We start from the raw sequence: 13,259 nt of genomic DNA, 5'->3' as shown, positions 1-13,259 counted from the left end.
TGGATTTCTTTTGATTTAATAGATTCGATGTAATGGAGTTCGGCCTTGTCTGTTTGTTTTTGTCTGGTTTTTGTTTTGTTGTTCTCAGCTTCTTGCTGGCTCTTTATATATATATATAAAGTGTGTTTGCCGTTCAAAAAAAAAAAAAAAAAAAAAAAAAAAAAAAAAAATATGTTCGATAGTGTGATGAAAACAAAATAGGTTGCTTATCCTTGGATTGAAAGGGTCGACCATTAACTCAGATTAGACTTGAGGTAAGATATGAATCATATATTTGTAACGAAGTTGATAGTACTTATGAAATGATAATCTAGTCAATGATTATGCTTGTCATTTGTGACAAACCTAATATGTTGTCATTCTGTGATGCCTTGCTTCAAATCAATTATTATCAATAATGATCGTCTTAATCAAAACTTAATCTCAACAATATGTTGCATCAATATTATAGGTCAAGTCACTTGTCTTGATCAAAAGAGTTATAAATTTGGTGACTCGTTTTTCTATTGAAATGTTTGTTCATATATGACGTATACATGTGCTCGTACAAAGTCGCTTTTTTCTAGATAATTCCAGTAAGAAATAACATGTATTACACGGATTATCCATGTGATATGTTTATATCATGATTTTAGTCATAATTTTAAATCTTGTCAATGGCGCACAACGCCGATGGATAGGGTCATTATTCATGTGTACCACTACACATGGTCTTATTATTGGAGTGGATGGCGGTTAAAAAGTTATTTTTGGTATATATGAAAAAAAAATTAAGGTTGTTTAGTTGTGTATTAGAAAACTTGGTTGTTTTGCGGATAGAACAACCTCCAAGTAGTGATTATGGAATTGTTGGATCATCACAGACGAACAACCAGGAAATATTTACGTACAACTAAATATATGAAATATGTGTGGATACTAACTAGTAAATATTTAGGTACAACTAAATTTATGAAATATGTGTGGATACCAACTTGATGGATGAGGACTCGACCATTGTGGTTTGTCGTTGTGCTCCGTGAACTTAGAATGTATGATTATGTGGTTCTGCGTATTTGATCGATTGAACCGTGGATTATTTAACTACAAAAGATATGGAAGTTTCGGTCGAATGAAACGCTTCAATTTAGAATTTGATGTTCTGGTAATCGAATGTCACTTATTTGATCAAATGTTTTGGCACTCCCAGTAATGCCATTCTCATATCTACTAGGGAACCTAATCGCTCCCCCTTTGTCTCCTTCTCTTAATGCTCGAGTAAGCAAATTATATTCTCTTCGTAATCATTCAAATCCTTTTATTCAGTAAGTTCTTGGATCAATCGACTCAAGTTCATCTCCATCTTCGCTGAATATTCAGGTGGTGATGGCTTAGGATGTAGTTGATTTTGAGTCTAGTGCAGGGAAAATTACGGAGGAGGTTCTTTCAAGTGCATGGGACAGCGCGGACCAGATTTTGCAGCTATGGCGAGGAGACTGGAGATAAGGTGACGGTGACGTTGGAATGGTGACTAAGGTGGACGGGGGACTATGGGCCGCCGAGACTTGGTGTGATGAATGGAGAAGAAAGATGGGAGAGAAGGTTGTTGTAGGGAATTATTACTTTTTTATATTACTTTGTTTTTTAAAATATATGCGATAAATATGTCACTTTATAAAAGAATCACAAGAAATTTAACGTCAATTGGCATTGAGAACCAAAAGCGTTATAGGTAAAGATTAAACTTCTAATTTTAAAAATTTTAAGACTTGTATAGTAATAATATCAACATATTACAAGTAATGCCCCTCTAAGTTTTTTTTAACAACAATTTCTAGATTTTCTATGATAAATACATCACAAGTTCACAACCTACGCTCTACAGAATTTGAAGTTCCAATTTTTTGATTATAGATAGAGCACAACACTTAACCTCTAGGATATTCACTTGAAGGCGAATGTCCCTTTAATTTATGTCACAAAATAATTGATTTGTTTGTGGGCTTTTTAATCTACTCAAGACCAATTATAGCTTTGTTGGCCTATTCCATATGATTCTTTGTTTATTCATAAGCGGGCCAATTTATCAATTAGTTTGGGAACTACATGCATGGAAAAATGGACCGTTACGATTAGTTAATGCGGTCGACTAAGTTACGATCCGTGAGAGTTACAACGTGGGCAACGAACTACAATCTGTTAAGATCGAACACTCTCACACACGAACTCGGACCACACACACTCTGCTCTCACACAATCTGCCACAATCAAGAACACAAGGATTTACGTGGTTCAGTCTAAACTGACCTACGTCCATGGGTAACTAGGAGTTTATATTTAGCTTGGGTGACGTACAAAGTTTACAATACATATGAATCTCTTATATAGAGATTGAAGAAAGAGAAAGAAGTAGAAATAAAACAAGATCAGTGAATAATGGCCCCTGCCCCTTATCCTCTTATCCTGTAATCAGAGATTCTGATATCCACTTGATCAAGTGGCTTCATACTCAACAATCTCCCACTTGAAGCCACGGGATAATCTTCACCTGTGCTTCAACTGTGCATCTGCATTTCTGTAAAAAACCTTTTGATCTTAGCTCCTTCCTAGTTACCCGGCCTTCTCTTCAATTATCCTGAAGGCCCGTTGAAGCTTTCATTATCTTCAACACATCAGTCATGGCTAAGTCTGCCGCTGACCCATTCTCTGTTCTTATCGGCTCCCACTGACATGAACTGCCCGATCATGGAACAACCTGAGAACAAACACTTGCCATCATAAGCAGGTAATTCACTGGAGAGACTTTCACCGCTGGAGTATAGGCTCTCTTAACCCACTGTCGTCTAGGAGTTCTGACTGAAGCACTACGTGTGCTCTCACTGTCACGAAAACCCCTGACTGGTTTCTCTGAACCTTTCCTAGCATGTTCAACCTGAATCTGACCTGTGGCTCTGGGTTTGTCTCCTGCAAACCAAACCTTCTTATGCCCACGAGATTCTGTGAACCGGATCTTGGTCTTCTTCTGAACTGGGACGGTAAACTGGCCATATACAGCGAACCCCGTTTCTTTCCTCGAGCTACGACTAGATTTCCCTTAGAACCTTCCACTGTCTGTTCCTGAACTTAACCTCGTGCCCCTATTCATCCAACTGCCCAACAGAAATTAACTGTTTCTTTAATCTTGGAATCACCCTGACATCCATCAAAGTCCATGAACCGACTAGAGTCTTCAGATCTAAGTCACCCATGCTCGTCACATCAAGAACCTCATCGTTCGCCAGTCTTACCTTACCAAAATCACCTTCTTTCAGATTTCGCAGTGCTTCACTGCTGTGGGTAGCGTGAAATGAAGCACCTGAATCCATAACCCAGGAATTCACACTGCTCTCCACACTACAGATCAAAACATCATCATCTGAGTGGTTTAATGCAGCGTTGATTTCTTTCTTCTCATTTGGACATTGATTCCTAAAATGTCCTACCTCTTTGCAGTTCCAACAGGTTACATCACCTCGAGCCCTAGACTGACTCCTATTTGTGTTCCTGCTCCGACTATCTCTGTTATTCTTCCTTCCTCTGCCAACATTCAGTAATTCACTCGATGATCCACTCGAACTTCTCCTTCTGACGTCCTCGCTCAGAATAAGATCACGAATCCCTTCAAAAGTAAATCCGCTGGTACCTGATGAACTGGAAATTGCTGTACCAATTCCGGACCAACTGTCTGGCAAAGAAGACAACAGTAGCAAAGCTTGAACTTCATCTTCGAATTTGATGTCTACTGACACAAGTCTGGCCAAAATCGAATTCAACTTGTTGATGTGCTCTGTGACTGAACTGCCTTCCCTCATCCTAGTATTCACCAGCTCTCGAATCAGAAAAACCTTATTAGCTGCCAAAGGCTTCTCGTACATGTTAGATAGGGCTAACATCATGCCACTAGTTGTGGTTTCCTTCATGATGTTGAATGCCAAAGTTTTTGATAACGCCAATGTAATAACTGCCCTGACTTTCCTATCTTTTGATTCCCAATCTGCTGGTTCCACCTTTTCTGGTCTAACTCCTGATAACACAATATCAAGATCTTTTTGAACCAATAATGCCTCAATCTGCATCTTCCACCAGCTAAAATCTGTACCGTTAAACTTGTTGATTTGCACCTTCCCGTCTTCTGCCATGATAACTCAAACACGACTAAACGAAACTGAAATCAAAAAATAAACCGAAAATCAAACTGAAACAACTGAAACAAGCACTGGTCTACGGTTCTGTTTCTTTGATCTTCAATGAAACGATACTCTGAAAATTTGCTGGTTTAATCGGTCAAAAAAATCATCTTGAAATTTTAAACCTTCTGCCTAATGCCCAAAAAAAATTTAGTTCTTTGACAAATAAAAATTTGGCTATTATTGCCAAGGATTAAATAAAAAGAACTAAACCCAAATTTCTTCTTTGTTTAAAGTTGAGGGGCCTCCTTGGTCAAATTGAGAAACCTCAATTCTCTACCAAAAAAAAAAGAAAGACGTAAAGCACGGTACGTGCCTTCTTCCCCACAGAACAAAACAAATCTAATCTCCTTCTTCTTTTCTCCTCTTCTGGACGCAATCAACACCAGAAAAGGCAATGATCGAAAACCCTAGGTAACGGCGGCTACTGGGTCAGCAAACCCTAGTCGCGAAGGTGAAGAGAACGGAGGCGGCGACGGTTCTGGCGGTTTTTGATGGCGGTGGAGGCGGTTCTGATGGCGGTGGAGACGGTTCTGATGGCGGTGGAGGCGATTCTGATGGCGGTGGAGGTGATTCTGATGGCGGTGGCCGCGATTCTGACAGCGGTGGCCGTGATTCTGACGGCGACGGCTTCTGACCGGAACCCTAGTTCCGGTATCACAGGTCAGTATCTTCTCTTTCCTGTAGACCTCCTTCTTCTGTTCGTGTGAGTTGATCAAGAGCCCTGAGCTCTGATACCAGTTGTTAGGATCGAACACTCTCACACACGAACTCGGACCACACACACTCTACTCTCACACAATCTGCCACAATCAAGAACATAAAGATTTACGTGGTTCGGTCTAAACTGACCTACGTCCACGGGTAACTAGAAGTTTATATTTAGCTTGGGTGAGATACAAAGTTTACAATACATATGAATCTCTTATATAGATATTGAAGAAAGAGAAAGAAGTAGAAATAAAACAAGATCAGTGAATAATGGCCCCTGCCCCTTATCCTCTTATCCTGTAATCAGAGATTCTGATGTCCACTTGATCAAGTGGCTTCATACTCAACAAAATCGACTTAACTGGTTTAACTGGTAATTACGAATGATGTACTGTTACGCCCCATAACTTTACCTAATTAACTAGCATAGTGTATATAGAAAAATTTTGGAAATTTCGGCATGACCTATTCGTTTGAAACCATTAACAACCTGTTTTTCACAATAAACTTCAACGTTTAACATTCTTGACAAAACCCAAAACGGATGAAATTCACATTAGACACGACATGACTTCAACTACTAAGTTTTTACCCAACGACAAAGATATTAATATACAACATAGGTTTAAATTCATATGACCAAAACTTAACCCATTTCAAAATAATTTAAACAGAAGCGTGAGGCGGGCGTAAACCAAGTGTGCACGTTTCAAGCCGTCCATACGCCTAAGTCAAGGATTTACCTACATTCAACAACAAATTTTTAAAAGTTAGTCATCATACATGTTAAATTATAACTCCTTCGTTTTAGTTCCATCCGTATATAAGCTTTCATCTTTCTTACGCACTCGACTACCCCAGTACTTGGGTTTGGCATAAACACTCTCAATGAGAGTTAAGCATACGTATTCAACCCGTTTAATCGGGTTATTTGCTTTCAACATAAATTCTTCTTTCTATCCGCATAACGGATTAAGCTTCTAGCATTTATCATAGCATTCAAAACCACCCGTTCAAAACGGATGGAAGCTTATTCTTGACCGACTTGTTCACTAGAACCGGTCGACTAGCATAACATAGCATAATTCTTCGTTAGCATAAACAAATCCGCAAGGGATTTGCTATTCAATTACTAGCACCGTAATCACTACAACATAGTATAAACATTATAGCAAAAATTGTTCAATATAATTATTAACAAATAAAAGTAAACTTTCGTATGCAACGGAACATACCTCGGTCTTGTACACCTTCCGCCATACTAGTGTTAGCGCTTTCTTCCTTCACGCTTACATTATAACATTCGTTTGCTTACTTAGTCAAATTCAAATCATTTCAGCATTTTCTTTTCATACTACACATATAATCATCTCTTATGCATTTTATCAAACACTTGGTGGGCATTATATTTACAAGCATAATGTACAAGTACTCATAGCATGGATTTTTCTTTGTTTACTTCCTAGTGTAGCAAAAATCGATTAAATTCACATCTTTTCTTTCATTTTATGCTAACTCATCTAATTTATCTATCACATACATGATCATGCATCAAATCACAATTGTAAGCATATTATAGAAATCATCATGTTCATGAAGGTATTACAACAAATGGGTATAAACCCTAACCCTTTCAATAATCGAAATCAAGCATAATTATCAATCTATTATGAGTTCCTAACTTACATTTGCACAAGAATTGCACCTAATTTCACGTTTGGGTTAAAAGCCCACTTCTCATCACTCACCAAAACAGGATTTTCGACTTACCTATTAATGTTCAAGCTTAGATGGTTGAAAATTCGGGTTCTAGCATTGATTTGGGCTCTCAATTCCTTCCTAATCTTGAGAATCCTTGGAAACTAGGGTTTCCCCCTTGGTCTTTGCTTCTGATCGATCCCCAACACCACCAGTGTGTTGGTTTTTTGTAAATTTTCTAGTAGTAATAAAACTTTTGTCACAATTACAAATTCAGCCCCTATGGTTATAAGTGTTGATAATTACCACACTAACTTACTTTCTTATTAACTAATATCACATTCTTTTAACTTGGTTAATTCTTACAAGTTATACACTTTAAGTAGCATAAGTAAATGAATAGCATATTTTGGGGTGTTACAAGTCTACCCCCTTTAAAAGAGGTTTCGTCCCCGAAACCTGAGCACATAACCAATTTAAATACTGACATACCGAAAAGAAAAGGATAGTGTTTCCTCATTTCGTCTTCTGCTTCCCATGTAAGATCTGAACCTTTCCGGTGCTGCCATTGTACTAACACTTGTCTAACAGCTTTGTTGCGGAGATTCTTCACCTTGAAGTCTTTAATGGCTATGGGTCTTTCAACATAATTCAACCCCTCGTCCAACTCGATGTCATTGAGAGGTACTAATGTTGTGTCATCCGCAAGACATTTCCTCAATTGCGACACGTGGAAGGTATTGTGAATCCCGTCTAGAGCAAGCGGTAATTCTAATCGATATGCAACCCTTCCAACCCGAGCCAGAATTTTAAACAGTCCGATGTAACGAGGACCTAACTTACCCCGTTTGTGAAAACGGATTATACCCTTCCATGGGGACACCTTCAGCAGAACTAAATCTCCGACTTGGAATTCAATAGGACGCCTTCTCTTGTCTGCATAAGCTTTTTGTCGATCCTGGGCTGCTTTCAATCTATTTCTAATCAATTCGATCTTTTCATTTGTTACTGCTATTAATTCACTTGGCGCAAGCTCTCTTTGCCCCACTTCACCCCAACATACGGGAGTTCTACATTTTCTTCCGTATAATAACTCGTAAGGTGCCATTTGAATACCACTGTGGTAACTATTGTTATAAGAAAATTCAACTAGTGGTAAATGGTCATCCCAACTTCCCCCAAAATCTAAGGCACACGCCCTCAGCATATCAACAAGTGTTTGGATGGTTCTTTCTGACTGGCTGTCAGTTTGAGGGTGGTAGGCGGTACTTATATGTAGTTTCGTTCCCACACTCTTGTGAAATCTTTGCCAGTAACGAGAAGTAAATCTAGTGTCCTGATCAGAGACAATCGACACGGGCACCCCGTGTCGAGATACAATCTTGTTCATGTAAATTTCCGCCATTTTCTCGGAAGGATAAGCTTCTTTAATGGGTAGAAAGTGAGCGCTTTTCGTAAGTCGATCTACGATTACCCATATTGTATCGTGCCCCTTCTTCGTTCTTGGAAGCTTGGTTACTAAATTCATCGTTAGTTCCTCCCATTTCCATACCGGTATCTCTAAAGGTTGTGATTCTCCGTAGGGCTTTTGATGTTCCGCTTTCACTTGGGAGCATGTCAAGCATTTTGTGACATATTTGACGATATCGCGTTTCATGCCCGGCCACCAATAATTGGCCTTCAAATCCCGATACATCTTTGTAGCCCCAGGGTGAACCGAATATCGTGACTTATGAGCTTCTTCAAGTAACGCAGTCTTAACTTCTCAAAATCGTGGTATCTAAATTCGGCCGAACCTCATCTTGAGTCCAGTCGAGTTTTCTTCTAGCTTATCGGCCACACCTTTTAACCTTTCCTTCTTAAAATCTTCCGCTTCGAGCGACTTTCTTTGGGAATCCCGTATCATTTCAAGCAGATGTGGTGTAACTATCATTTTCATGGATTTCACACGAATTGAAAGTGGAGTCCCTTTCCGGCTTAGCGCGTCCGCCACTACATTCCCTTTTCCCGGGTGATAAAGGATATCGCAATCATAGTCTTTAATCAGCTCTAACCATCTTCGCTGCCTCATATTCAAGTCTTTCTGTTCAAAGAAATACTTGAGGCTCTTATGATCCGAGTAAATTGTACATTTCGTACCATATAGGTAGTGTCTCCAAATTTTTAAGGCGAACACTACCGCTGTCAATTCCAGATCATGTGTTGGGTAGTTTACCTCATGAGGTTTTAGTTGCCGTGAAGCATATGCAATAACCTTTCCCCTTTGCATCAAAACACAACCTAACCCCTGCTGTGAAGCATCTGAATAAACAACCAGATCTTCAGTCCCATCTGGCAACGTCAGGACCGGAGGGCTCGACAATTTCTCCTTTAGTATACGAAAGGCCTCTTCCTGTTCCTTGCCCCATACAAACTTTTCTTTCTTTCTCGTCAGTCTGGTTAAGGGTAGAGCTATCTTCGAGAAATCCTGTATGAACCGTCTGTAGTATCCCGCGAGGCCTAGAAAACTTCTTATCTCAGTCGGACTCTTAGGGGAGACCCATTTCATTACGGCATCAATCTTTGACGGATCCACTAAAACACCTTCCGCATTGATCACGTGGCCCAGAAACTGCACCTCCCTAAGCCAGAAGGCGCATTTTGGAAATTTTGCGTAAAGTTTCTCCTTGCGGAGAATTTCGAGTACTTCACGCAAATGCTTTACATGCTCAGCTTTTCTTCGCGAATAGACTAAGATATCATCTATGAACACAATTACCGATTTGTCTAACATGGGTCGGCACACCCGGTTCATAAGATCCATAAACGCAGCCGGCGCGTTCGTCAATCCAAACGACATGAGTAGAAATTCATAGTGCCCGTAACGGGTTCTAAACGCAGTCTTTGGAATATCTTCTTCCCGTACTCTAACTTGATGGTACCCCGAACGCAGGTCTATCTTAGAGAACCAACTCGCCCCTTGTAATTGATCAAAAAGGTCGTCAATTCTAGGTAAAGGGTAGCGGTTCTTTATGGTCAGGTTGTTTAATTCTCTATAGTCGATGCACATACGCATCGACCCGTCTTTCTTTTTAACAAATAGGACAGGTGCTCCCCAAGGCGACACACTTGGGCGTATGAAGCCCTTATCTAGAAGATCTTGTAATTGTGTCATTAATTCCCGCATCTCGGTGGGAGCAAGTCTATAGGGAGCCTTCGCAACTGGCTTCGCACCCGGATTTAATTCGATGCGAAACTCTATCTCCCTTTCGGGAGGAAGTCCCGGCAATTCTTCCGGGAATACATCCGGAAATTCATTCACGACTTCAACGTCTCCAAGCCTCGGGAGGGTTTGTCGGGTATCTATTACATAAGCTAGGCATGCTCTATTCCCGTTAAGTACGTATTTGAAAGCTTGGACAAGGGTGCACAATTTGGTTTCCACATTTCTTTCTCCTTGAATACTCAATTGCCTTCCATTTGGAGCTTGGACAAGCATGGTCTTATTTTCACAATTAATTTCTACATGGTGTCGCGCCAACCAATCCATTCCCACTATCATTTTAAATTCCCCCAAAACCATGGGTATGAGGTCAATATCGAATTCCTCATCTTCTATGGTGAATTTGCAATTTCTACAAATCTCATGTATCATATAGACCTTACTATCGGTTATTTCTACTTCTAGGGGCATTGGCATTCGTTCAATCTTAAATGATGGATGTTGTACAATTTCACTCGAAATAAATGACATAGTGGCTCCAGTATCGAACAAAACATAAACCGGTATGGAGTTTAATAGAAAGATACCTGAAACCACATTCGGGTGAGACTTGGCTTCTTCGGATGTAATTTGGAACATCCTTCCTTTAGCCCTAGAACCCTCCTGCTTCTTATCTTCCCTTTTTGACTCTTGCTGGAGCTTTGGGCATTCCAATTTGATGTGCCCTTTTTCAAAACAATGGAAGCAAGTATTCGGGCTTTTTGGACATTGATAAGACGAATGCCCTTCCTTACCACATTTATAGCATCCCTTTTTGCCTAACAAGCATTCCCCCGTATGAAGTTTTCTACAAGTCTTGCAAGGCGTGATACCACTCTTCGACTTATCCTTTCTTCCTTGCTCTTGATACTTCCCCTTTTTAGTCGGAGTCGAACTTCCACTCTTTTCATTTGGTCTCTTTTCACCACGTTCTTCTTGCCTCTTGATTTCTATTTCTCTATCCCGCGCTAGATTGATGAGCTCATCAAGGGTCTCGCATTTCGAGGGAGTGATGAATTCCCTGAATTCTGCCTTCAGTATGCCGTAAAAGCGATTGATCTTCATTCTTTTGGTTTGCACAAATTCCGCACAAAACTTCATCTTATCCAAGAAAATACTAGATATCTCATTTATCGTCTCGTTTTTCTGTCGGAGGTGTAAGAAATCTTCTTGAATCTTATCAATGGCTGACTGAGGGCAATGGTACTTCATGAAGGGTTCTTTAAATTCTTGCCAAGTCATTGTCTGAAGTTTGTCCTCACCTACCTCCTTACTATAAGCATCCCACCAATCTTTCGCTTGAAAGGTGAGTTGTCCCGTAGCGAACATCACTTGATCGGCCTTATCACACCGACTTCGTTTAAACACCGCCTCCATGCTTAAGATCCATCTTTGGCACATTATTGGATCGATTTTACCATCGTACGTGGTAGGTTACATGCCATGAAATCTTTATATGTGCATCGTTGTTCTTTGCCTTTACCTTTAGATCCTTCAATTAATTCTTTCAACTCTTCGATTTTACTTGCCATCATGGCATCAACAACTCCCAACACCCGACTCTCTACTTCTTGAGCTAATCGTGGAAGATTAGCTTGCATAACCTCTTCCGCTACCTCTGCGACCCTATTGTTAAATACTTCTTGACGAGCCGTGTCATCATCTTCGTTAGCGTTTCTTGCATCAGCCATCTATAAAATAGCATTTACATTCATCATTACAACAAGCTTTCAGTACATCATAATTCATTAGTCCGACTTTACTATATTAACATTCTTATATTCTAGACTTTATCATTCGTTCGTGTCTTTTGGCACCTTACTTTCATCTTTTACAATTTTCCTTCCATTGTAACCACTACGTGTGGTCTCACATATCTTATTAGGCCTTATATGGCCCTTACATGAGCGTTTAATAGGTCTTTGGACAATTCGGAGACTCAAAATACGAAAAATAAAACAAAACAATATCTGAGATTTGTGTGTGGCGTCGGCGACGGCCGGAAGGTCCGTCGGCGACGGCTACTGTAAACGTCCGTCGGCTGAAAAAGCCCGTAGACAGCGAGTTAGGCCGTCGGCCATTTGGGGGCGTCGGCGACGCACAATGACGGCGTCGGCGATGGCTTGTCGAAATGCTGAAACGCTACTGCTTTTAATTTTAAGCATTTTACTCTTTTTCGGGTCCGTTTCCAGCCGTATGGTTCCTAGAATTCATCTTTTCGCCTTCCCTTACCACTTACACAAATACTTATCATCAATATTTACATTATAAGCTTACTATGCATACTTGCGGTTACCGAAACTTAAATTTTTACCTCGTTGGCGATCTTAGAACGAGCACACTTTCGAGCGAGCCATTGGTTTGAGTTCAAGCGCTATTACTCCAGCTCGAATCCCTCAAACCTAGGCTCTGATACCAACTTGTTACGCCCCATAACCTTACCTAATTAACTAGCATAGTGTATATGGAAAAAATTTGGAAATTTCGGCATGACCTATTCGTTTGAAACCATTAACAACCTGTATTTCACAATAAACTTCAACGTTTTACATTCTTGACAAAACCCAAAACGGATAAAATTCACATTAGACACGACATGACTTCAACTACTAAGTTTTTACCCAACGACAAAGATATTAATATACAACATAGGTTTAAATTCATATGACCAAAACTTAACCCATTTCAAAATAATTTATAACGGAAGCGTGAGGCGGGCGTAAACCAAGTGTGCACGTTTCAAGCCGTCCATACGCCTAAGTCGAGGATGTACCTACATTTAACAACAAATTTTTAAAAGTTAGTCATCATACTTGTTAAATTATAACTCCTTCGTTTTAGTTCCATCCGTATATAAGCTTTCATCTTTCTTACGCACTCGACTACCTAAGTACTTGGGTTTGGCATAAACACTCTCAATGAGAGTTAAGCATACGTATTCAACCCGTTTAATTGGGTTATTTGCTTTCAACATAAATTCTTCTTTCTATCCGCATAACGGATTAAGCTTCTAGCATTTATCATAGCATTCAAAACCACCCGTTCAAAACGGATGGAAGCTTATTCTTGACCGACTTGTTCACTAGAACCGGTCGACTAGCATAACATAGCATAATTCTTCGTTAGCATAAACAAATCCGCAAGGGATTTGCTATTCAATTACTAGCACCGTAATCACTACAACATAGTATAAACATTATAACAAAAATTGTTCAATATAATTATTAACAAATAAAAGTAAACTTTCATATGCAACGGAACATACCTCGGTCGTGTACACCTTCCCCCCTACTAGTGTTAGCGCTTTCTTCCTTCACGCCTACATTATAACATTCGTTTGCTTACTTAGTCAAATTCAAATCATTTCAGCATTTTCTTTTCATACTACACATATAATCAATCAT

The 13,259-nt window shown here is 39.7% G+C and overlaps 1 protein-coding gene across 1 annotated transcript; it reads right to left on the bottom strand.

Moving 5' to 3' along the window:
* Positions 1–4,637: 4,637 nt before the first annotated feature.
* On the bottom strand, positions 4,638–11,232 carry LOC110888487. The gene is made up of 6 exons (XM_022136011.1): positions 9,723–11,232; positions 9,166–9,572; positions 8,830–9,081; positions 8,411–8,676; positions 7,099–7,594; positions 4,638–4,850 (listed from the first exon to the last, which is right to left on the bottom strand). The coding sequence occupies exons 1-6, from the start codon at positions 11,230–11,232 to the stop codon at positions 4,638–4,640; spliced, it is 3,144 nt and encodes a 1,047-aa protein (XP_021991703.1).
* Positions 11,233–13,259: the final 2,027 nt, after the last annotated feature.

Source organism: Helianthus annuus, chromosome 11, assembly GCF_002127325.2.
Source record: "Helianthus annuus cultivar XRQ/B chromosome 11, HanXRQr2.0-SUNRISE, whole genome shotgun sequence".
Lineage (NCBI taxonomy): Eukaryota > Viridiplantae > Streptophyta > Magnoliopsida > Asterales > Asteraceae > Helianthus > Helianthus annuus.
This window is presented reverse-complemented; position numbering and strand designations above follow the sequence as displayed.